The 25,864-nt window shown below is 47.6% G+C and overlaps 3 protein-coding genes across 5 annotated transcripts in view; 1 reads left to right on the forward strand and 2 right to left on the reverse strand.

Annotated features, from left to right (window-relative positions):
- The window catches only part of Sycp2 (synaptonemal complex protein 2), a 62,647-nt gene extending 59,875 nt beyond the window's left edge, over positions 1 to 2,772 (reverse strand). The window contains exon 1 of the mRNA XM_021194528.2: positions 2,703 to 2,772. The gene's annotated coding sequence lies outside the window, so the exon portion shown is untranslated. The remainder of the gene's footprint in view (positions 1 to 2,702) is intronic.
- Positions 2,773 to 6,358: 3,586 nt separating this feature from the next.
- Ppp1r3d (protein phosphatase 1 regulatory subunit 3D) lies at positions 6,359 to 9,639 on the reverse strand. The gene has a single exon (XM_021194715.2). The coding sequence runs from the start codon at positions 9,361 to 9,363 to the stop codon at positions 8,524 to 8,526; it is 840 nt and encodes a 279-aa protein (XP_021050374.1). The 5' UTR covers positions 9,364 to 9,639; the 3' UTR covers positions 6,359 to 8,523.
- Positions 9,640 to 9,791: 152 nt separating this feature from the next.
- Positions 9,792 to 18,077, forward strand: Fam217b (family with sequence similarity 217 member B). 3 transcript variants are annotated; one of them, XM_029536618.1, is made up of 4 exons: positions 9,792 to 9,881; positions 11,797 to 11,908; positions 12,734 to 12,819; positions 16,038 to 18,077. In XM_029536618.1, the coding sequence occupies exons 3-4, from the start codon at positions 12,794 to 12,796 to the stop codon at positions 17,179 to 17,181; spliced, it is 1,170 nt and encodes a 389-aa protein (XP_029392478.1). In that variant the 5' UTR covers positions 9,792 to 9,881; positions 11,797 to 11,908; positions 12,734 to 12,793; the 3' UTR covers positions 17,182 to 18,077. The 3 variants fall into 3 exon arrangements, with proteins under 3 accessions (XP_029392478.1, XP_029392477.1, XP_021050339.1); XM_029536617.1 differs by having other exon boundaries at positions 9,792 to 9,863; XM_021194680.2 differs by having other exon boundaries at positions 9,792 to 9,863; positions 16,041 to 18,077.
- The last annotated feature ends 7,787 nt before the right edge of the window (positions 18,078 to 25,864 follow it).

A 25,864-nucleotide genomic window follows, 5' to 3' on the forward strand; every position in this document is an offset into this window, starting at 1 on the left:
CCTTTTTAACATCATTTGTCATACACTTTAAATTGTATATTTTATCATAAAAATGTTTGGTTTTGCTCCTAAGACATACATTAAAATAATTTTGAAGAACTGAGGAATCAAAGAGGAAAGTATGAAAGTGGAAAAGATAAAAGACCATTAGTCATTCAGAAAAGGAGAAATTTGAAAATAAAGTGGCTAATAGAAGGACAAGACGCTACCTCTATAACAGAAGTTCTAATTAAAACACCCAACTCCAACACTTACTAAAGTGGCAAAAACTAAAAAGTCTATTAATATGAAAAATAGAGAACAATGGATATCAATAATTGTACTTCAAAAAAAGTAGAGATAGGCAAAAATTTTGTCTATGTTCTATAACATGTAGTTCCATTTCTAGTTATACATTTTACAAAAAGCTAAAAGTATAAAAAGAATACTTAATATTTGTATGCCTCTATCAGCAGTTTTTGTTTTTGTTTTTCAGGAGAAAAACCTCTGCCTCTTGGTATGGTAAGGAGAAATTAGGTAAACAGAAGCAATGTTCACAGAATGCAACTGAATATTTAAACATGTAGTTTAATCAGCCAGTCTTTATCTCAGAACAAGGCCCTGTTCAAAACAGGGTAAAAAGAAAAGTGAAATAAAACATAGATGATCCCTCTAGAGAGTATTTGTGAGAAATTAAAACACTCACAGGAGCAAGCTACACTCTGTAAACGGCATCTGTGTATGTGCTAAAAAATAAAAGGGTGGAAGGATTCACATACTGGATCTATGAACATGGGTTATTTATATCAATAGTGAGAAAAATGTAGGAATGGGAAATAAAACTGACCAAAAGAAAGAAAGGAGAGCTTTGGGAAAGGTCAGAGCTTCCTTTCTACAAGCTAGCCGCAGGCACATAATCATTTTATCTCCAGGCTCCCTTCTCCCAGATCATAAACTTTTTTCTTTCTTTTAATAGAGCCTCTTTTATCTTAAGTTACATCACAGAAAATTTTTGTTGTAGCAGTTATCTAGCAAGCAACCATTAGAATATTGGGTAAGCACATTACTACAAAGTAGAGTAACATTTATTAAAAATATCCAATTGCTTAGACACTTTTAAGATTACTATGTAAGGCCAATAGTTAATTCTAAGGAAAATCTAATATGCCAGAAAATATTAAAAAATACATGTTTTCTATGAAAATATACTCATTTAACATACTTTGAAAGTATGTACTGTTTCAATTCTAATGATTGTTAAAAAGTGGTTATTTAACAGTGATTGTTAGAAAATGAGAATATATAAAATATACTGATTTATAAATTAAGGTCTTTATTACCTATCTAAAAATCACCAGCCCACTATCAAATATCCATAGTGAATACATTCAGAGTAGATATTTTGCCATTAGTCATAAAACTACCTTTATATCCCCTTTTACATTTTACTGCAGTTAAAGTATATCAATGAAATTGAAATCCATAACATTTTATTTCATTTCCAATTTGAAAATGTGATTTAAAAGAGTTGACACTTAAAATATATTGTAGAGATCTCCTCGTGTACCGTTTCCTTGGGGCCAGCAGCTGTTCAGTGCAACACTGTGATAATGTTTCACAACTAAAACAATTGGAAGTAATGCAATTTCCCCAAAGTGCTCTGAGCCATCTACACACAGCACAGAATAATTATGGCCAAAAGATATATTATGCTAGCCAGATGGTTCTATTTTCTAGTCTTCCTTTGTACAAAGGAGTCAACCAAGAAAAAGGAAATTTTAGTATCTATATCGATGCATTTTTTTAAAAAGGTGGGGGGGGGGAGATAACCCGGTTACATACAAACTCAGCACATTACATGAATGCTGACTTCAACAAAGCCAAAACCAGTTCTTTTGGGTACCTGTCAAATAAGCCAACCATGTTAGGCAAAGGGGAAGCTAAACAAAGCTTTTCCTGCCCTGCGGAAGACTTTTAAAAGATCTTTATGACGCTCATAAATGAACCAGGAAAGGAAGCACCGAACTTTTCCCACACAGGGTTGGGTCTAACTAGCAGGCTTTGAGCATGGCCCGATTATTCTAGGACAACTGATCCCAGAGCAACTCAGAAGTAGGGAGACACAAGTGACTCTGCAGAAGACCCACGGGTTAAGCCAACACTCACGCACGTGAGCACAACGCTTGCACACGCGAGCTGGCTTTGCACATGCGCGTGCGGTCTCCTGACAAGGCTGGGGGAGGGAGGTGGGTCCTCACCCGGGCTGCGGGACCGGACCCCATGGCATTCCACATACTAGAGGCCAACCAAGAGGGCCGAGGAAGCCTCTGAGGCCAAGCCCTGGTGCCCGCCCCCGCCTCCGGCACACGCACTGCGCATGCTTCGGGACCTGGGGACTCCCTCAGGACTAAACTGAGGCCTCCCCGGACTCCAGGCCCCGCCACGTGGTCACGCTCTTTACCACAGCCCAGGCGGCTGGGGCCTCGCGCCTCACAAACTCCTCCCTGGACTGGCGCGGCCAGTGCCGCCCCACCTCGTGTCCTCACCACGGCTTCCCGCTGACCTGCCCCACCTGCAGCGCAGCACACCGCGGCGGCCTGGCAACCGCCACCGTCGCCGGCGAGGGCCGTCGAGTTATGGCGCCTCCTCGCCGAGGCGCCAACGGAAAGTGGGAAGCGCTCGTCCAATCAGAGCCAGCCAGCCCCCCAGGCCACGCCCCTTACCCCCGGCAGACACTTCGGGCTGTAGGAGCACGCCCAGTGCTTCTGGGAAGGACCGCGAGCGCTGCTCGGTCGCCCCACTTCCGATGACGCCTGCCCTGTCCACGATAGGTCAGCCGGAAGTGATGGAAAAGAGGGCTCTCCAGTGGTGATGCCGCTGCGCTGGAGATCACCTGCCAGCAGGGGGCGCTGTGCCGCTCCAGTTCCACCTAGGGAGGAAACGTGGCCATTAGGAGAACCTGCAGGCAATGTGGGACTCCACCACCCCTCAACTAGGCAGTCCTCATGCCCCTGCCGTTGGGCAGTGCTGTGGCGCCTCCATTTTCCCTGTGCCCTAAATTTATAACATGGTGGCCCAGTCTTTTGACAAATTTCACCATCATGCACGATGCTGCCTGCTTTGCATTGCCGTGACAGACAATAACTGCTTTATCCAACCCTTCGGTTATCCTATATCCTAGTGGAAACTCCGTGGCTTCACGCGAGGAGAGTTAAATATTGTTATAAATGGTGCCAAATCAAAGTTTAAAATGGTATTTATTAGTAGTATCTTGATTTCTTATCTAAAAAGGCAATGGTTGTTAAAAAAAATACATATATCAGATGATTTTGCTAGTATGCCCCTCCGTTGTGGTTAGTATGCTCCAGGGTGTTTCCCTAGCTGTTCCTGGGGCATGAGATCTAATGTCTACTTACCCCACATAGAGCTCCAATGACAGCCCAAAGGCAGGGTTCCACCCACGTCTAGCTTAAATAACAGACCTCGCCCGGCTTCCTTACAGGATGCAAGTGACATCGAAGCGGCAGTATCACCGAATAACCTAAGCCCAGCATGGATGATTAATGATGGCTTCCCCATAGTTGCACCAGCAGAGACGCTAAACTCCCTGAGGCAACCTTCCACCCCTTATATAACCTAGCAGCACCCAAGTCGCTGAGCCAAGTGCAATTAGGGCAGAATTACATCTAGCTGGAGAGGGAGAGAATCAGCTGAGGACCCAGTGACCACCGCACCCAATTCTATGAAGGAATGTCAATAGTCAACAGGTCAATTTTTCTCAGGTCACAACAACAGTAACAGCTGCTCTCATGAAGATGACAGCTGTGATGCTCAGAGGAGAGCCTTCCACAAGTGGCCAGCACCCGTTTCTGATTTAATTATGCCTTGGAAAGTGGTGCGCGCGCACACACACACACACACACAAAGTTGAAATCACAGAATAAAACCTACAGAGTTTCTAACTTTGGCTTAGCTAGAGTTACAAACATCATTCCAACTTTGTGCCTTGTTGAATTGAATTTTGAACCCACTCCTCACTGAACTGAGGGTCTCATGCATGCCAGACAAGTGATCTACCATTGATTTATATTTCCAGCTTTCTTTATACTTTCTGAGACAGGATCTAAGGTGCTCATGTGGGCAACTTGAACTTGAGATCCTCCAGCCTCATTTTCCTGAATGGCTGGAATTACAGGTCCAAGGAGATCCTAATTAAAACAAAAAATTTAAAACAACATGGACAGTTGACAGGCTTTTAGAGGGTGTTTCAGATAATTAGTTTTCAATGATTTTTTTGAATGACTTAAGTACTAACAGTATATAATACAACATGTAAGATCAGAGTGTGTCAACCTCATGGCCAGAGACTTACATCATCATCTTCACACTGGGCTTTCTTGTAATAGGCTTACCATCCTCCATGATGCAACCTAGTGATTTCCCAACTAGCTGCTTGTTATAGAGACAAAAAAAAAAAAAAAAAACAAACAAACAAACAAAAAAAACCCGTGTCTTTAAACAGTAACATGAAGGAACAAAGTATCTAAGTCAATTTGTCAATTTGACACAAACCTAGATGTTAATCTGGGAAGAGGAAATCTTAATTGAGAAAAGTCCCCAGAAGATGGTCCCCTAGGCAAGCCTTCAGGGTATTAATTAACAATTGATGTGGAAGGGCTTTGCTCACTGAGGAGTGTCTCCCCCTCCCCGAGACAGGTGATCCTGTGGTGAGTGAGCAGCCTCAGCAAGCTGCTAGGGCGGGGCAGAAAGTCAGTAAGCAGCCCTCCTCCATGGCGACTTCTTCAGTGACTGTGATGCAAGAGTACAAGAGGAAAGAGACCTTTTCCTCTTGGAGTGTCTTTTGGTCATGGTGTTTTATTGCAGTAATAGAAAAGTACGACAACCCATTTAATCTTACCGGAACTGTTTGTTTTTATTTAAAGGCCCTAGACCATAAAGTTTGAAAGAAAACCTTATCAGTCATTATCAAAATCTGGTTTCCAGTCACACATTTTTTTTTTTTCTGCAGTGCCAGAGATTAAACCTCTTGCCTTGTGTTAGTCCAGCTAAGAGCTGTATCTCTCAACACTTTTCACATACAGTGTTTAAGTTCTTATGGGAAACAAGCTGTGGGCCATCTCTCTTGGCAGGGAGTGCATGGAGCTGGATAGTCAGTTGATTGTTAAATCTGAGTTGAGCTGGCTGTAAGAGCAGGTGGGATTCACCTTTCTGAGCCTCACTGTTTTCAGCTAAGTAGATGTGGGTTATTATCAACCAGACAGGACGACTGGTTGACTCCCAGCACACCGAGAATCTCAAATCTTGGCCAAGAAAATAAGACAGGGCACACTGAATGCTAGTTTTCTTCTTCCACAATGTGTAAGAGTTTGTACTTTTCCTGAAAGTCACAGTGCGGGCTGGGATCCACAGGAATCAGAGAGGACTGTAGAAAAAAAATGCAATTATCACTGCCCCTAAACTCTGACCTACAGAGTAATTAAGATACTTTAGTTTTATAAGCACACACTGTTGTACAGGACTATCCTCCAAGCCGTGGAAGGTGGCGGCATTCATGAGTTAGGCTGGCCTGCTTGCCAGAGCCATCATAGCTGGGCTTCTTGATAGCTGACCTTTCCTCTTGGGAGGAGGGGGTGGGAAGGGCGATAGGAGCTTCCCCCGAGTGCAGCCGGCCTCCCAACCCAACCAGTCATGAATGCGGCTCTGCTCCAACTGCAATGGTCTCTGAGTCACTGGAAAGGGGTAGACCGGTGGGTCACAATCCCAGAGGTAACGGATATCCTGTGTATCAGATATACTTACACTACAACTCACAACAGTAGCAAAATTAAAGGTATGAAATAGCAATGAAATGTTTTTATGGTCAAGGGTCACCACAACATGAGAAACTGTATTAAAGGTTGGAAGCACTGGGGAGATGAGAACCACTGGGGGAAAGGGTAAGGGCAGGGAAGGGTTATGGGAGTGCACTCTCTCTGCACAGCCCTGGGGAAGTCTTCATCACTGCTGGGTGCAGACCATTCACTATGGCAGCATTAGGTCCCCCTACTCCTTCCTGAAGTCCCTTACCCATTGCCCCCAAATAAGCCTAACGAACGCACTGGTCCCCAGAGAGAACTAGTATGTATAATTGTACCATGGCTTTTTCCTGAGATAGGAGAAGGGGTGTGTTTTGTTTATGTCTTCCCAGGGAAAGTATTTTAGCCACACACATAGAACTCTGCTGCTGATGCAGAAGTCCCTCCCTAGAAGGCCCAGCCCCCAGCCAGGGCTGGGGAAGAATGAGATTTCCATCTGAGAGACATCACCACCAAGATGTTTCAAGTTTTGTCTTCTGGAATGAGGCCACAGCACACACCAGTTTAACAAAGGGGTGTTTTTTGCACATTTTAATATTCAGGCTTGAGTACAACAACTTGAAGTGACAGGCAGTAAAACACAACTCAGCAAGTGCACAACTGACAAACACAATTTTAACACCTCAACAGGCCTAAAGTGTGTCTTAGGGTCAGAAAGTTCACCCTGAATTATCTCTACAGTTTTTATTTATTTAATCAAGCAGAATTATCTCTACGTTTTAGAGTTGATATGTCTTTAAAGGCACCTTCAGGTTCTTTTATTTTTGATGATGCATCATTTACTTTTCTGCAACCAGAACCTGTGGACGAGTGGCTTTCCCACGGATTGTAAAACTCTTACATGCTCCTGAACATCAGTGCTCCCCAAAGTTCTGGCTTGACTTGAAGAGTCTGGACCATTCTCTTGCCCTCTGGACAGGGGCCAAGGACAGAGCTGCCATGAGTCCCCCCACCCCCGGGTTCGCTGACCTAATTGAACAGTTAGTTAAGCAGTGGGAGAAATGCCACTGGGAGCTTCTCACTCCTGAATGCCAACACAGTGCAGAGTCCTCACAGCCAAAGGCCGGGTGGTTTTATTGTGGCATTTTAAATCAAAAAAACTTTTCTCAGTCCAGAAAGGCAGCAGAGGAGAAACACTGTTCTTGGAATTTTTAAAAGGCAGAAGTTTCAAGTATCAAAACCTAATGGGTTCAAGGGTAAAATGCATCTCCGCCATGACGGTTTAACGAGCATCACAGTCACCATGAGTGTCACCAAGTCAGTATGTCACATGACATCCACCGTCTCAAAAGCAACAGTCACATCTTGGAGGTCTTGTCCACCACAGTTCTAGCACCTGCTGGCAGAGAGACCAAAGCTCAGCACCAAAAATATTTGCCAGCCTCTTCGTGGGGGCTTTAAGCAGCAGGCGCACCCTGCAGGGACCCGTGAGTGGTCTGGACTAAGTTGGAGATTTTGGTTGTTGTTTGTTTTTTTGTTTTTTTAAGTATGTAACATTTTAAAACTGGGAATTAAGCCCGTAAAAAAATATCAGCAACTTTCCTAACCGAAGGCACAAAGAATAAAGTGGCGGGTATCTGTGAAACTTGACATAACAGTTCAATTTAAAACTCATTAGGTGAATAAAACTCCACGAGTTGTTTTTCCTCCAGTGCCTTGGCTAATTCTGAGAACCACTCAGGTTCATTTGGAAGCTGACTTCCAAAATATGAATGCTGGAATTTTTCCATACTTAGAAATAAAAAAGTCACTTCTCTCGTGGAAAAAGGTCCCCAGGAAGGACATGCCTGCCTGAATCCCTGTGGCCACTTTAAAACATAAAATACTTAAGGCAAGATCTTTTTAAAGGCTCAGGTAGTTTCAAAAAACAAAATACGCCCTGCTAACAAGCAGACCCAGAACCAGACCAGTAGAAGACAAATGTGTGCACAGGCAGTCCCTGAAGAGAAAGGACTATCTGGGCTAAGTTGCATGGTTGGAAGCTTTTCTGTCCACTCCTCCCCAGCTGTTGATGTGGGAGGCATCGCCTAACCAGGGCAGCCTCGAAGCCCAGAAATGGTTGTGTGATGACAGATGAGCTGTAAGTTCCATCGCTATTAATAGTTTCTACTGTTGGAAGGCTACAGACATTGGCAAGCAAACATGGTCTCAGGTTTTCACCGTCCCAGGGCAGAAATGCCTCGAGGGACCATAATGCAGGCCACGCTGTGTATGTGTACAATTATTACGGTGGGTGCAAACAGACAGCAGGCCTCCTCTAAGCTGATTAGAGTATTCCTGAGAAAGCATTCACTATGGGAGGAAGGCTAACTTCACAATAATAAATAACATCTACGTATATTTAGACACATTGAGGAGACATGCAAAAGGCCTTTCTTGCAAAACACTGACCTGGGTCCTGCTGAAATTGAGGACCACAATCCCGTGCATCTGCCCTCCCACACCCTCCCCACTGTTACACAGGCTCCTGGTCCTCTGACCGCTATGCTCTCCAGAGAATTCACTACAAGACAGGCCAGGCTACCGCCGCAGGGCTTCACAGTGAAAAATGAGGCCAGACCACTGGGAAGGAAGGGTGGGATGGGAGATGGCCGCTCAGAGAACTGCACTGGTGGGGAAGTGACTGCAGGTCTGCAGAGATGGAAGCTGCTGGTTCACAGCTTGCAGCTCAGATGAAGTGGATCCAGCTTTCCTCGCACTCCCCGCGTGGCATGTGTAAGGCATGACTGCGACAAGTAAGGCTATAGTCACGACCATCATTGTTGTCCCAGTACTCAGCACCAGCTACACCATAGCGCAGTGCGAAGTGTACCTGGGACCCGAGCTCCAGCAGGAAGGGAGGCACTGGAAAGCCGAAGGCAAAGATGTCCTCGGTACCTTCAGCACCCGCAGGCCCTCTCCAGCGCGCCACTGCTTCATGCGCACTGCGCCAGCCAGAGAAGGTGTAGCGCACTGTCACCTGCTTCTCGAAGGCCACGTTGCGCACACGCACTGTGCCGCTGATGCCCAGGTCAGAGCAGGTGACACGTTCCAGGCACACGAGTTGGCGCGCCAGGCGTTCTCCGAAGCCCGGGGTTTCGATGGGCGGCTGGAAGTCGGGAACCAGGCACTGCAGCGTGAACTCCAGATCCTGGCTGCTGCAGCACAGGTCTGAGTTGATGGCTAGGCGCGACAGCACGTGCAGCGGCACGGACGGATCGTCGCCTGCGTTAAACACCTTGACTTGCGCCAGCTCCAGGCCCAGCGCGTCAGCGAAGCGCACCCGGACCTGCCGGTTGCAGCCAGCTCCGCACGCGGCGCCCGAGGCTCCGGCAGCCTTGGCACGGCGCTCGGGGGAGGTGGGCAGCGAGCGTGAGCGTCGTTGGATGATGGGCCGCAGCCTAGGGTCGCAGCCCGGGGGTCTGCAGGGTCGTCGATCCATGTCCGAGAGGCAGCTGAGGCTCCGGGGCACGAGTTTCCGGGACCCCGGGGTCGAGGGCAGCGGGGCTGAACCAGAGCCTTTTGACATGGCCCAGCTGGGCGGGAGTCACCACCGAGCCGCTAGGCGTTAGGGCTGGACAGCCTCTGGAAGCCCCGAGGCACCGCACCCAGCACGGAGACTGCTCGCGGCCTGGCCCGGGTCTCAGCGGCGGGCGGTCCGGAGCAACGGGTGGCGTTATCCAAGGCGGCTTCCCGGTGCGTAGCGCCCTGCACGGTGACGGCCGCTTCTCTCCTTCCTCGGAGCGCTTACGGGAAGGCCAGCAACCCCGCCGCCCAGACACTCAGCCGCCCGCAACTTCTCCAAGCTCAACTTCCCGGCGCGCCCCCGGCGCGCCCCGCCCCTCGTGACGCCGCCCGCCGGTGCGTCCAGCCAGCGCGCCCGGCTTCCCTGCGCTCGCCCGGCTGCCCCGCGCTGCCCCACGCTGTCAGAACCGCGCGGCCCTTCGACCACCCCCGCCCCCACCCTTCCGCCGCAGCGCAGCCGCCGCCCCCGGGAGCCTCGTCACGTGCGTTCAGGCTGCGGAGCAGGTCTGCTGGGTTTCCTTGGTGCGTGTGCCTGCGCGCTGCACCCATCCATCAGCGATGGTGTCTACAGCAGCCTAGGACGTGCTGGGTGCCTGCTGCGGGGCCTTGGGCTAGAGGAGTATCGGGTGGGGGCGGGGCAGAGCCCAGCCAAGGTTGGCCTGGCGCGATCTGGCCCTGGGACTATGGTGAGCGGCCAGCCAGCCAGCTCTGGCCACCTTTCTCCAGCAACCTGGACCAGCGGCCAGCCCCAGACAAGGTTGCTTCTGCGGGAAGCATCATGCCCACACCTCCCCACCATGCTGTGCCTCCCCATTGGCCAGGCAGCCAGTTCCCTGGGGAGGTGCGGGGGGGGGGGGAGTGAAGATGCTGCTTCCCTTAAGCTGGGCTTGCAGCCAGAGAGGAAGACTGGGAAAGGGGCTAATGCCCATGATGGATTGTGCAGCTGCCCTCTGGCTCTTGAGGAGCGTTTTGTAGCCAGAATCTCTTGAGCTTTAGTTTTGCTGCTATGCAAGCTGAAGCCATGCGCTCCACCTCCTCTTTGCCTTGCCCACTCATGCATCCTGATTGCACAGCAGGTTTTTATTTCTCTGAGGAACTTCACACACACACACACACACACACACACACACGACTATGTGTCAAGTTTGTCCGGTAGATGAGGACCCAGGATGTCACTACAAATTCTAAAGAGTGCACCAGGGTCAGACGTGCTGTCATGGTTTGTTTACCACTTTACAGCAGAAAGATCAGGGTAAGGAAAGGGGGTGGGCCAAGAATGTTTCTCCATCTAAATGGAATCAAGCCTGTTGGTTGTGGGGTAATTGACCATAAAAGGCCCTGTTATGATTTTTTGTTATCTGTACATGCAAACCTAAAAGTCTTACATAATTATGGTGAGAAAGCCCAGGGTTGTTCAGAAAATGTCCCATGATCCCATCTCTTTTCCATTTGACAGAGGCTGGGGAATTATGGGAGAAAAATGTTCAGTTTCCAGGTATGCTTTTTCAACAGGTCCCTCCTAACAGGAACTATGACCGCCTTTGGTCTGGGAGCCTGTACTTCATACTGAAACAGCATCTAACACATAATGGGTGTTAGTATACTGATGATCTTTGAAAATTTTTTAAAAATTACATGTATGTTATACACACATGAGTGCAGGTGCTCTGGGAGGCCAGGGGAGGGTGCTGGCCTGGAACTGGAATTACAGGCCCTAGAGAACCACCCACATAGTGCTGCAAGCTAAACTGGGGTCTCTGGAGGATCAGTAGCTCTTGACTCTTGAGCCATCTCTCCAGCCCAGTGCTGATGATTAGTGGTCTGGTATGACAGAGAAGATAGGAGAACTCGGGGATACCCCTGCCCCTCCCCCTCTACAGAGTTTTATCTCTGTGGGATGAGGGCCTCGTGTACAGTCTGTACTTTTTTAGACTGCCTTGCAATTACTGGGTGAATGAGTGAATGAATAGACAGGGGGAGCTTTAGTGTATAAGGCAGATTCAATTGGTGTTATTCCCAGGGAGTGTATATACACATGTATGGGTGGGGTTTAGAATCCATTCACAGCCCTCACTAAGCGATCTTATACTTAATAACCGCTGTGAAGGGGAAAACATGAGCATTCACAACACTTGCGGGGCAGCTCACAACTGCCCAACAGTGCTTACAACTTCAACCCTAGCTCTCGTGTTGAGGTTGCTCTCCTCTGGTTTCTGAGGGCATCCACACTCACCCATCACATTCCCCTGCCACACACAGAGAGTCGAACTGTAAACATGCAATACCCTGCCCCCCATTTCTAATTTCACGGTGCAGAATGCTGAGCCTGCGCAGCCACAGACCGCTTCGAGGTTTCACTGTGGTTTGCACAGAGACCAAAACTCGATGCTGTTGGGGTTGCAGTCGGTACTTACCGTCAGTGTTCTGCTGTTTCCAGTTCCGGTGGCGCTTCAGCCTTTCCGAAGATAAGGGGCATAAAGAAGCCACCTCCCCAGCTGTCGTCATCCGGCAGCAGATTGAGCAAGAATATTCTGAGTACTGCAGAGAAGGTGATGTAGCTCTGAGAGAAACCCTTGCTTAGATTCGTCTCAGTACTTTCTTGCTGTATGCTTCAGGTGCTTGAGTCTGTGTGTGCTGCATATGCGTATGTTGTGTGTGTGTTCTGTTATGGATAGCACTTAAATAATGATTTGTTATGTTTATTTTTAAGACTGCTAGGTAGGGCACCCCTATTAATAGTTCCATTGAAATCCATCTTGGGGAACCACTGGGTTTATTGGGGCCACTTATAGGAACATGGGTGACTCAAAAGCAGCCACTGCAGTACAAGGGACAACACACAAAAGTAGCATCCCTGGACCTTACACACACACACACACACACACACACATACACACACACACACTCTACCTCCTGTTCACTCTACCACTCCCAAGATCACATGCTGTTGGGGAAGTAGGCATGACAGGTTGCTGGCAAGGGCAGGGCAGAGGGAGGGGAGGGGCCCCTCCGGTGGAGATCTGACTACTTTCCTCCCCAGCTGTGTCAGTTGGGGAATGTTGATAGCCCCTATCTTTCTAGGGTGTCCTGTGACTTCTTTCTACTAGGGAAACTAATAGGCCTGGTTCTGCAAATGTCTCCTGCAGATGATCAGCTGATCTGACTCAAGTCAGTAACAGTCATGTCATGCCAGGAAGGTAGTTCTGCTGCTGGTGTGTGTGTGTGTGTGTGTGTGTGTGTGTGTGTGTGTGTCTGTGTGTCTGTGTGTGTGTGTCTGTGTGTCTGTGTCTGTGTGTCTGTGTGGGTGTACTTGTGCACAGGCATGTGAGTTCACACAGTACTTTCTGTTCAGTAATCTATATTTATTCTTTTAGACAATCCATCAAACCTCAGATGATGAGCAGCCCTGTGACCTGTTTAAGACAAGGAATAGGATGAGGGGTTGTCATCAGAAAAGCAGGTAACTGGATTTCACATCCTTTCTTGTCGCGCAAAAGGCAAATCCTTCAGTTCTCCTGAGTGAGCTTCGCTTGTGATTTGATTACAGCAGAAATGAGCAGGCCAGTGTCTTCAAGTTTCCTTAGCTAGTGTCAGTCAGCTGCTCTCCCTTGGCTTTCTCTTGTACAGAGGCGAGGGCTGCTGTTAAAGGCCGGTGTGTGTCATGGCAGCTGGTTTTAAATAACTTTTCTTAGAGATTTGTTTATTTTGTTTTGTGTATATTTATTTGTGTATTATTTTATGAGTATTTTATTTGCATGCACCTGTATGCCTGGTACCTGGGAGGCCAGAAGAAGGCATTGGATCCCCTGGAACTAGAGTTAGAAGTAGGTGCTGGGACTGAACCAGAATCCTCTGCAAGAGCAGCCAGTGTTCTAAACTGCCAGGCTATCTCTCCAGTCCGCAAACAGAAATGTTAACAGCTGTGAATTCCCAGTGACAGCCATTCCCTCATTTGTTTACATTGCCCGGCTGCACTCAACTAACACAGTCCATGCTCCTTACAAGGGTGATGTTTTTTCAGATAATCCTTGAGTACTGTTGAGATCTCTGCACAAAGAGCTCCTCAGCTTCCAGGAAGTATCTTTGTCCACTTCCTCTCAGCTTCCAGGAAATATCTTTGCTCACTTCCACTCAGCTTCCAGCAAGTACCTTTGCTCACTTCCTCTCAGCTTCCAGGAAGTACCTTTGCTCATTTCCTCTCAGCTTCCCAGGAAGTACCCTTGTCCACTTCTCCTGGTCTGACCCCTGTCATAAGGAAGTACTATTACCTTTAGTGTATATTTTGTGTGTATTTAAACCACCTTTAAAGAACATGTGGTCGGGAAATAAACCAAGAAGAAAGTATTTTCAACTCCAGTGAAATTCTACCTCAGTGCAGAGTACTCTAGAAGGAGTTCATGGTGTATCAATGTTTTTACTTCTCTTTGATGGCTGTCCCATTTGTACTGCATTATCATGGTTCCACAGGACTGTACTTCCTTCTTTTTACATTTTATTTATTTTGTGTGCATGTGCATGCATGCCACAGTGTGCGTGTGCTTAGAAAATAACTTGAATGAGCCAGTTCTCTCCTTCTGCTCTGTGGGTCGAAGGGATCAAACCTCGGTTGTTAGTGGGGCAGGTGCTTTTACCTGACAGTGCGTCTTGTCTCCCCTTCTAGTCTTTTTTTTTTTTTTTCTTCAATTTTTATTAGGTATTTACTTAATTTATATTTCAAATGCTATCCCAAAATTCCCCTATACCCTCCCCCGACTGCTCCCCTACCCACCCACTCCCCCCTTTTGGCCCTGGTGTTCCCCTGTACTGGGTCATATAAAGTTTGCAAGACCAAGGAGCTTCTCTTCCCAATGATGGCCGGATAGGCCATCTTCTGCTACACATTCAGCTAGAGACTCGAGCTCAGGGGGTACTGGTTAGTTCATATTGTTGTTCCACCTATAGGGTTGCAGACCCCTTCAGCTCCTTGGGTACTTTCTCTAGCTCCTCTATTGGGGGCCCTGTGTTCCATCCGATAGCTGACTGTGAGCATCCGCTTCTGTGTTTGCCAGGCACTGGCATAGCCTCACAGGTGACAGCTGTATCAGGGTCCTTTCAGCAAAATCTTGCTGGTGTATGCAATAGTGTCTGTTTGGTGGCTGATTATGGGATGGACCCCTGGATGGAGCAGTTCCCTTCTAGTCTTTTTAAACACAGCTTTTCCTGATGGTTTCCTGTTTGAAAAGGTAGCGATAAGCTTTTGACTCCTAGCATAGGTCATGACGAACAGTGAGAAACTCGCATGCAGAAGTTTGGTTAGTTCAGAGTCTCTTCCAGTTGGTGGTTAAACAGTGAAATCTGAACTGGGACTGGTTTAGTGCTATAAGTGCTTGCTAGGCAAGGATGAGGACTGGAGTTCCCCAGGAACTCACATAAATACAGGTTGTTGAGTCAGTTCACATGTGATTCCAGCCTTGGAAGGCAGAAACAAGAACCCCAGAACAAGCTGGCTGGCAAGACAGACATATCTAGCTGGAGACATGGCTCAGTGCTTATGAGTGCATTCTGCTCTTGCAGGGGACCCAAGTTGGGTTCCCAGCACCCACTCTAGGTGGCTCACAATTCTCCTTAACTCCAGCTCTAAAAGGATCTCATGCCTTTGGCCTCCTCAGTCTCCTGTAATCTCATGTATATAAGCATCCACCCACTACACACATAGTTACAAAGAATAAAAGTAAATTTCAAAGAAACACTACCCCTATGGATAAGCTCTGGGTTTGTCTGAGAAACTGCCTCAGTGATTAGGTGGAAGATTGATCAAGAATGATTTATGACATCAGCTTTGAGCTTCACATGTATCTGTGCACACTGAACTTACCTACAAGCAAAAACATGCACATACACACACATTAAAGCATACATATACCCACATGTTAAAATGCACATATATCTATATGTTAAACATATATGTATACCCACACATTAAAACATGCACATACCAACACATTTAAAAAATTAGTGAGAAACCAGCCAGATTTTTTAGGTAGCAGGGGTTAAAGCTGGGGCTTTGCACATGCAAGGCAGATAAACCATCACTGACCCACAACCCAGCCTGCAAAACTTTGAGTTGACATTGTATCTAAAATTCCCCTAAATTATGTCTATGAAAGGGGGCCTGTGGGGTTTATGTCTGAATATTTCCCAAGAGTGATTTATTTATTTATTTACTTATTTACTTATTTATTTATTTGAGACAAGGTATCCCTGGCTGGCTTTGAATTCACAGAGATCTGCCTGTCTCTACCTCCTAAGTGTTGCAATTAAAGACATGTGATTCCATTCCTAGCTGTATTTCTGAGTATTTTCAAGTACTAATAGAACAAACTGAGAGTCTTAGGGCAGATTTTAAAAGCGATATTTTTAAAGGTATACACAATTGCTCTAAAATTATATTTTAAAAACACATTGAAAAAATGGTTACGTTTTTAGATGTTCATCCTTGCCATTAAATGGTATGTATGTATCCACATTTGGGGCAGTCATTCTCTACTGGCCGTGACTAGAGTACAGAGGGGAAGCTGTTGTGCGAACCAGCCTCTAGAAAGCACCTGGAGGGCTCACAGTCATAAAGATGGAGGTGTTAGCAGAGGCTCCTCCTTCTCTAGGCATCAATGACTAGACTATGGTTTTCCTTTTCTATAGCAGTATAAATGCTGGCTCATCTTGGAATCAAGTACAGCATTTAAAGACTCCTTCAGGGAAAAGGCAGAGTGGATCGCAAGGACCCCATGTCCCCTCCCAGCTGAGGAGCAGCCTCCTTGGATTCTCCCAGCCAGCAGCAGATAAACTCATGGAAACTGTTCCCATGGAGGGAAGACAGGAGCAGGCTGCGCTCAGCTCCAGGTATCAGGCTGCCTCTGGAAGCAAGCTGCTCCTTGACTTCCACTCCATGGAGATCATGAAGGGAGGTGCTGATGAGGACAGTGCCAGTGACCTGTCAGACTCAGAAAGAGTGGCCATCCCCCCTTCTCCATTCACGCCTCCAGAGCTCAACCTCAGAGCCGAAGAGATAGACCCGGTTTCCTTCAGTCTTCACCCAGAGCTGAGCCAGGCGGAGTCCGGACACACCTACCCTGACTTTCTTCCACCTCCTTTTAATTCCTGGGACCTCCGGGATATGGCTGTTGTTATGAACACAGAGTGCAGGAGTGAGGCCCTGCCTCGGGCCACGGGATTCCTTGGGAAGTACATAGACAGACTTCTTCAACTAGAATGGCTGCAAGCCCAGACTGTGCAGTGTGAGAAGGCCAGAGCCGCCAAGGCCAAGCCCCCTGGTGCCTCTGGGGTGCTGAAAAGCCCTGGACGGGGTAAGCTCCTTACCACTGCTCTGTCCAAACCCTTACCAGCCCCAGAAGGGATTTCAAAGTCAGGCCCTTCTCGAAAGAAAGGTTTTCGCCACGAAGAAGCCCACCCATCCTACTATGCATTTGAGACTTTGCCTAACTCTGTGGATGGGCCTGGCCGACCCAGGCTGTGTTCCCAGAAGCAAGCCCCCGAACTGAGGGTGGAGAAGAAGAAGAAATCAAGTAAGGGCCCCAAGCTTCAGCTCCGTGCTCCACCCTGCGCCGAGGGCAACCCTGCAATGGAAGCCAACGGTAACATCCGAATCCCCAGGCCGTCTGCAGTGCTTCTGGACCCAGTGGATGCCCATAGGGCCTCCAGGACACAGGCACACGTGGACCTGAAGAAAAAGGGAAGTGCAAATACCTGTGGCTATGCCCCTTCATCCAGTGAGAAAAAACTCAAAACAAATGGAGCCAAGCAGAGCACATATAAGTTAAAGTGACCCCTGCGGCAAAGAATTGTAGAGACCTACAGATGTCTAACAAGGGGGGCTCTCTCCAGTGTGGTGATGAGCTTGAACCCATCTGTGGTAACTAACTCAAACTTACCCCAGCCTGCCCCAAAAGTTATTTTCCAAGGTCTCGGTGAGGCTTAGTAAGCTGTTCTTTGAATAGACAGTCTTAAGTGTTCGAGGGCCCTATAGGTAAAAATTTACCCATGTGTCTGTGACACAAGGGATTGAAGCAGCAGTGCCAGGCAGCCAGCACAGACCAGCTCCAGTGTCTGTCCCTGTCTCTGAAGTGTGGGAGACGTGTGAGCTGCTTTAAGGGAGAAACCCTAGCATGTGGAAGAAGAGAGGCCCTGCTGGCTCACCACCCCCTTTTGCTTTTTCGTAAACCCCTAAAGCAGAGTCTCTGCCTGTTGTCTTTCTCTCATCTGTCGCCCCATCCCCCAGCCTCAGCCCCACTCCAGTTAGGGAGCACATGCATTTCTATTTTGAGGGTCATTTATCTGAAGCAGTTCCTTGCCAGAAGCAAAGGCATCCGGATCACCTATCTGATGCATTTTAAAAGGCATTTTAAGTCCGGGGGTGGTGCTCTAGCCCATGTCTGTGTTCTCTTAACTGAAGTTAACATCATTTGTGGATTTTTCCAGAGAGAAAGACGACGAGCCCAACCATTGTTGCTGCTGTCTGATGGGAGCAAAAAAAAAAAAAAAAAAAAAATGCCTTGACACGTTAGACTTTGGGGTAGCCATGAGCAATTTGTATGATTACTCCAATGTAAGTCGTTAAGTTGCTGACTAGGGACCATATTGTCTTGTTCTGGGTCAAAAACTAAAGGTCTATTTCCGTTTGTAAGAACAGGTTTTTCTAATTACTCCTGGGGCCAGGGGAGGGAGAGGGAGCAGAGACACATTTTCGTGGGGGATGGGGAAGGTGCAGACAGACAGGCACACATATTACACACATACAAACACACACAATGAGGGAGGGAGGGACAGAGAGACAGACTGAGAGAGAGACACAGAGAGAGACTGAGAGAGACACAGAGAGAGACTGAGAGAAAGAGACTGGATACTATCCTGAGTGTTCTTATCTGGTGGTGGCTTCCTCGCCTCCCAGGGTGGGGGTGGGGTGGGGGAGGGGGGAATTTGGGGGAGAACTTCCTCAGCTGCACCCCAGACCTCTCTGCCTGGGGCTTTTCTTCAGTTTGCTTCTGCAGACCTTCCTTGGTTGCTGCTTCACAGACAGCGGTTGTTTATTAAGGACTGCAGTTAGTAGCTTCATCCTTTGTTCTGGGCATGGTGATTCTATTGTTTTGTTTTGTTTTGTTTTCTTTTCTTTTCTTTTCTTTTCTTTTCTTTTCTTTTCACCTTTGAAACAAAGGACAAAGGTTACCTGTTGCAGTTGGAAATAACAATGGCTTCCACAGGGCCCCAGGTGTATGAGTTTATCGTTAAAACCAGCTGCTAAGGTTAAATGTCCAACGCTCTGTATGTAAAGCATGGTTTTTATCGCACTGAACAACACGTGAACTTTTTTTTCCAGCCCTTTTTCTTTAGGACTTTATTTTCAGATTCTTTCTGCACTGTCCCCCCGAGAAAACATGTTATTTATTACATGCAGGTTTCGTGCCTTTTCATGTGACCAAAATCCGTTTATGTTGAATGGAGTCCACAGACGCAATGTCCACATTTGCGGGGGTATGCACCTTGTGTTGGGAGAACAATACCGCTCCGCTCCCTCTTCCACCTGAGGGAGGCCCTGTGTCTACCTCCCTTCTCCTTGGAGCACAGACTATTTGTACCATGACTGGAACCTCCCTTGTTCTTTCTCTAGTTTTTTATGCAGATCCTTTGGAAGCTTCGGGGCCAGTAAATGAAAATATGATGTCATATACACATAATATTAGCTCTAGTGAGCCTGCTGGAGTAGCATGCTCACTGGAGTAGCATGCTCACTGGAGTAGCATGCTCACTGGAGTAGCACTGACAGGGTTTCTTTCCTGTTACACACCTGTGTGGGTCCCTTAGACCCTGACAGGTGAGGGTGAAGTTCCTTTTCCCTTGCTAGATGTGAGTCTGAGCTGAAACTGTCACAACTAAGGAATGCAAAGACAGTGACTCATGCATTCATTCCCAGCACACTTAACTGAAATTGGTTCCTGATTTAGGGACTAGAATTCATGTCCTGTGTTTAGACAGCCCTAGAAACCCAAAGCAGTGACTTTGTTTACCTCTTTGCCCAGGTTGATTGTCCGAGTTGAACAGTGTTATTGGATAGGATCTGGGTGCTATTGGACAGCACAGTTGTTACAGTCACATTGAGTGTAGTTATTTGAGCACAGCCTTTTCCATGATCCCTGAAAACATACCCCGTGTAAGCAAGTAGACAGCATTGGGCACTGAACTGTGAACTCAGTCAGTTCAAGGCCAAACCAGAGTATCCAGCCTCAGTGACAGAGGGTGCCCTTCTGGGAAGTTCTCCTCACCTCAGGGATGGTTAAATGGCCCTCCCATTTAAACCAGTCAAACCCAGGAGAAATATAAGGAAAACAGTATTTCAGACTTAATAATGTCAATAAGTGGAGAAAAAGAAAAAAAAAATCACAAAAGGTTCTCAGTATTCACTGATGGCTTTGGTCATTTCCCAAATCTTAAATGACCAAAGGGGCTGAAGGTTTGTAACCAACTCGAAGGTCATAGAGTCCGTGGCCTGTCAGAGCCCTTTGGAGGAGAAGACAGACGCCATGGTCTTCACTCAAAGGGAGGCTCCTGAACCTGTGAACTATTGGGGTCATGTTCTGAAGACCTAAGGATAACTTCTAGGATAGTTTTTACATTCTTTATCTTTCTTTCCGTTCATTTCCTTAAACAGTTAGGTAGAAATAGGAACTCCTGGTGGTACTGTGTTCAAGGTAACAGCACTATTTATTGTTTATTTGTGTGCTTGTAGACAGCTGTAGTAAAGTGACCTATAAACACGTTCAGCATGTTCATTTGCTGTTGTACTGCTGTGTGTTTGGTTTTATACGTAGAAAAACAAGTCACGTAAGCTTTTGTGAACTTGGACTTTTCCTTCCTTGAGACAAATTAAACAGGCATCATCTGGAACTTTCTGGTTTGATGTGATTTCTCTTGTTTTTAATGCAGTTGTCTTCCCGATTGGTCTTTATTTTCTGGTTATTCTCGAGAGTTGCCGAGGATGGGGTTCTGTCCCCCTGATCTTCATGCTGATGCTGCCCAGGAACAAGTGCTGCCAAGTGGATTCACACGTCAGAGGCACGTGGCTATGAACTACGTGGTTGTCCTCCTCAAAGATGTTGAGGTGTAGGCAGGAGAGGAGCAGGCTGCAGCTCCACTGCATGTGCTGATCGACTGCATGTGCTGTGTAGGACTATCCTCCCAGCCAAACTGCTACCATCGCCCTGCATTCAGCTGTGCCCTCTTGCAAAGGATGACCACAGCTGGGTTGTTGACTCTTGACTTCCCTTCACAGGAGGATGAAGAGGATCATGGGACCCTCACTGGAGTGTCCAGCCACTCCTAACCGCATATATGCAATTGTGCTTGGCGTGTGTGTGTGTGTGTGTGTGTGTGTGTGTGTGTGTGTGTGTGTGTGTGTGTGTGTGTGTGTGTGTGTGTGTGTGTGTGTGTGTGTGTGTGTGTGTGTATGTGTGTATGTGTCGTAGGGCAGGCTGGAGCATATGGGCTGGGAAGGAGAGGTTACGGGGTTCATCTACATGACCATGGGGGAAGGTTGGTCCATGCTGGGTGAAGTCTTTCCAATGTGGCTGTTTTAAGACCACTGACACTATTGTGGCAGCCACCACTGTCATATAAGGAAGCCTAAGAAACTCTGGTTTCGCAGATTGGACTTTGGCCATACCCTATCTTGGTTGATTATTGGGACTTTTGAAGGAGAGTAGACATTTACATCTCCTCCAGGGAGGGAATTTTAGCAACACCGTGGCACAATGAGCTCACACCTTAAGGTGTGAGGGCAGTCCTGGTAGAGACCGTGGTCTGCCATAAGCCGTCCCAAAGATCTTCCTAAAGTTACTTCTAACAGGGAATCATGTGCCTCTTAGGATGCCAAATCTCGGTGATCGCGGTGCTGGGTTAGAAATGGTTCTCTGATATTAGTCAAAGCAACCAAAATGGAGGTAAAAAATCCAGGCTTCAATTGTGCAGGTAGCAGTGGAGGATGGGGAACTAGGGGAAGCCACCAGAAAGTCCCAGATGCTAGACAAACAAGAGGCTCCCAAAGGGGATGACATTAACTGAAATACCCAACAAAGAGGAGAGAGAACCTGTAGAGACCATATCCAGAGGTTAGACACAGACTCCAGTTGAGGGATGGGGCCACTCACTCATCACAAAATTTTAACCCAGAATTATTCCTGTTTAAAGGAAGTACAGGGACAAATTGTTGAGCAGAGACTGAAGGAAAAGTCATCCAGAGACTGCGCCACCCAGGGACCCATCCCATATGCAGCCATCAAACCCGGACACTTCTTGATGCCAAGAAGTGCTTGCTGACAGGAGCCTGATGTAGCTGTCTCCTGAGATGCTCTGCTAGACCCTGACCAATACAGATGTGGATGCTTGTAGCCAACCATCAGACTGAGCACAGGAACCCCAAGGAGGCATCAGGGGAAGGACTGAAGGAACTGAAGGGGTTTGCAATCCCATAGGAAGAACAATATCAACCAACCAGACCCCCCCAGAGCTCCCAGGGACTAAACCAACAACCAAAGAGTACACATGGAGGGATCCATGGCTCCAGCCGAATGTGTAGCAGAGGATGGCCTTGTCAGGGGAGGGGAAGCCTTGGGTCCTGTGAAGGCTTGATGCCCCAGCATAGGGGAATGATGGGGCAGTGGGGCGGGAGTGGAGAACACCCTCAGAGAAGCAGGGGGGAGGGGCAGTGGACTGGGAGGTTTTCGGAGGGGAAACCTGGAAGGGGGATAACATTTGAAATGTAAATAAACAAGATAACCAATTAAAAAAAAAAAAGTAAAGAAGAAAACTCCCACCCACCCACCCCCAAAAAAGGTTCATGAATGGCAGTTATTTTAGCCGTTGCTCCTCAACCATCCACTAGGTGGTGACCAAACCTTTTGAGACCCTGATGAAATCTGTTACTGTCTTCTAATGGACCAAACCTTTGTAGTAAAATCAAAACAGAATGGGGGAGCAGAAGAATGCTTGGCTTCTGACACAAGCAGGTCCTTCACTATCCTCTGCCACCAGAGATTAGAAAAATTAGATACATTCCTAGGTGTGGTTAACGACAGTGGGGGATTCTCTGGTGTTCCTGGGATGTCCCCTAATCACAAGGCCTGCCCTGGCTAGCAGATGTAAAATGACATCATCATCATCATCATCATCATCGATAGAGAACCCACTTTGATAAAACATCAGTAAATACACCTACACGTATCAATGTCATATTTACTTAGCAATAACAAGGCTTTAAATAAACGTGGAATGTCAAAGTGGACTGCTGCAAACTCGATTATGAAGCTTGGATGTGTTTAAACTCAGGGGGCTCCGGAAGTGAGACCCTGAGCAAAGGGGCTCAGAAGTGGGATCTTTCTGACCTCATCTCTGCTCCCCTTCTCTCTGAGGTAAGCCAGAAAAGCTAGACCCAGGAAGCAGCTGGAAACCAGGGGTACATTTCTCTCCATCCATGGCCTTTCTGTGCAAGAGCTGCCCGAGAAGACTGTCTCCTGTCCTTACCTCAAAGACAGAGCCCCTCCCAGGGGTCTTGGCAGTCTGTCACACGAGAACTTATGCAGGACTGTGCAGGCTTCCTTTCACAAAACAGTACACATACACACACACACACACACACACACACTGCCCTGAGCCATGGCGTCTTCTGAAGATTCCTGGTCAAGGAAACTGGCAAAGCTACTGTCCTTTGTTGCATTCGTACACCCAGACCTTTATACTGGGTGACCACAGGATCACATCTTTCTGCATCTGTAGAGAAAGCAGCAGAGTGTCACAGTCCCAAGTGTCACAGTGCGTTTTATGCTGCTCTTGCTGTGGACCTCCCCAGACAGTGGGGCATCTGCATTTTAATAGAGCCTTGACACCCTCAAGCTGGAGAACCGGTTTGCACAGGTTGAGTTGCTGCTGTTGGCACAGGCTCTGGGTTCAGATCTCAGGACTCACAACGGTGGCTCATAGTTGTACACTTGTCTGTAACTCCAGTTGCAGGGGATCTGGCCCTTCCAGCTTCCCTGGGAACGGTGTGCATACGGTGCACTTGCGTGCATGCAGGCAAAACACCCATACACATTAAAGTGTCAAAACTTTTTTAAAAAGAAGAAAGATGTCTTCATTGAGAACTTGATATGGGCTATGGCCCCTGACTGAAGCCTCCCATAGCTGATTCCCTCTGGGCACCAGTTGTACTGTATCCCCCTGAGATATCGCTGCCTTGGGAGCCTGTAGCCTTCCCTTGGTGGCTAATGTGTACAGCACACTCAGGCTTTTGGAGTCACACCACTGTTACCAAAAGCAGAGCTCTCCTTAACATTCGCCTACTTTTTCTGCTTTGTCTATTTTTGGCTGGGGAGACAGTCAACATAATACTTATCGCACAAGTGTGAGGACCTGAATTTGTTTCCAAGAATACAGGTAAAAATCCAGGCATGGGGTAGGGCGATGGCTCAGTGGGTGAAGGTGGTTTCTGACAGGTGCAGTGACCTGAGTTCGACCCCTGAGAGCTGGATGGTGGAAAGAGAGGACCAACTCTCACAGGCACCATCTGACCTCCACATGCACATGTGTACACATACATGAACACACACACACAGATAAATATATAAATGTAATTGAAGATTTTAAGTCACTTAATGGTGGCATTAGCCATCCTAGTGTGGGGAAGGGGAGACAGAAGGATCTCTGGGATTGGCTGGCCAGCCAGCATAAGGTAATTAGCATGCTCAAGGGCAATGAGAAAACCTGTCCAGTGAGAAATGATGGCCAAAGTTGACCTCTGACCTCCACACATACATGTAGTCATGCCTGCACATACACACCTTCACTCACAGGGACCCATGTCCCACCGCAGCACACAAATCTCTCTTGATATTCCTGAGGAGGCAAGCTTTGAAACTGTGACCATGAAAACCGAGTACTAAACTCAATGATCGACTGGCTATGAGTGACTTATTCTTAGAAGACTTGATCCAGCAGATTCCTAATAGGAGCCATTTTTGTTTTTCTAACCTGATCTCTTTCAGTCTCTCAGTTATCCATCCTGTGCACATTTTCCTTCAGTCACTTGGTTTGGCTGAAGAATTCCAGTATATGAGGTCGATGACAACATTGACAGAAGTCAAATTTCTGTCCTCTGGGTAGGCTGGACTCCCATGTGCCCAGCCTGGCATCCTTCCTTCCATTCCAGCATGAAGAGAGTTGTGGTTTCTTACAAGGACGTCTCTCTGTGTTTTCTGGATTTTCTTTTCCCTCAGAGGCTGAGAATGGGAAAGGGAGGATGTTCTACGCCTCTCTGAAGCAGGTTCTTCTGGCCTTCTGTTGCCTTATCCTGGTGGGAAATCACCATGTGCCACACCAGAGTCCTCTCTATCTGAGGTGATGTCCACCACCTCCCTAGCCAGCCGGAGCCCCACTGGAGGCAGGAGGAAGGCTCAGTTTCAGTATGGCAGCTCAAGGGGTATTTACTCCATCTACACAGACAATGACCATAGGAAGGCTAAACCTTCCCCAGGTTCAGCTGCAGTTCCCAACCCTGAAGATGGTCCACCATTTCAGCAGAAAGCTGAGTCAAGCAGTGGAGGGTGCAGTCACCTCGACTCTTCAACAGTGTGCAGGTGACCCTTGCATAAGATGTTCCCGCATGGCTCCCGAATGAGAGAAGAGCAGCCTAGGGGGCCTGTTCTCCAGTGCCCAGAGGGGAGCCCTGGGATGAGGAAGCAAAAAGCAACACCCCTTCCTTTTCTCCTGCCACAGGCAGCAGAAGTAGGGAAAGCTGGGGCTGGGCTGAGATGTAGGTGAGGACCTGGAAGGGTCAGTTCTGATGTCCTAAGATATTTGCCTTCCCCTCCCCCACTGCTGGGTCTCTCAGGATAAGATTTATTGAATGCCTTTTTTATTCTCAATTAAGGGTCTGTGTCACCAGCTCCTGAGCAAATAACCATGTTCAAGCCACCTTGTCCGACAGCACTGAGGACAAAACTCAGTGAGTATCTGACACTCTCAGAAATGGGTTTGCATAGAATAATTAAGGCAAAACCATTCCTTCTGAGAGTCCACGTGATGCCATTAAATAAATGTCAAGTGTCTGAGGAAAATCGGCCTCCCCTGAGCCTTTGAGGTGAGTGTGTTGAGTGGAGGTAGCCAACAGTGCCTGTCACCTCCCTTTTCCTCCCTGGGGAGCTTCTATTGGGTTGTCAGCTGGGAGCTATGCAAGCTTTTACTGTGCTTCCACTGAGGACCCCTGGTTGGTTGTCACCAGAACCCCAGGTGTTTAGAAAGCATATTCCCTAGGGTGAGGATGCAGTAGGTGTGGCTGGAGCCTGAGATGACCACGGCCTAAGGGGGAAAGGCTAATCCCCAAAGGGCATTTGGCCCAGTTTAATGTCCATGTTCTCGGGCATTGAAAACTTGGCCTCTCATAATACATTAAAATGCCATTTTTAACA

This window comes from Mus pahari, chromosome 3 (assembly GCF_900095145.1).
Source record: "Mus pahari chromosome 3, PAHARI_EIJ_v1.1, whole genome shotgun sequence".
Lineage (NCBI taxonomy): Eukaryota > Metazoa > Chordata > Mammalia > Rodentia > Muridae > Mus > Mus pahari.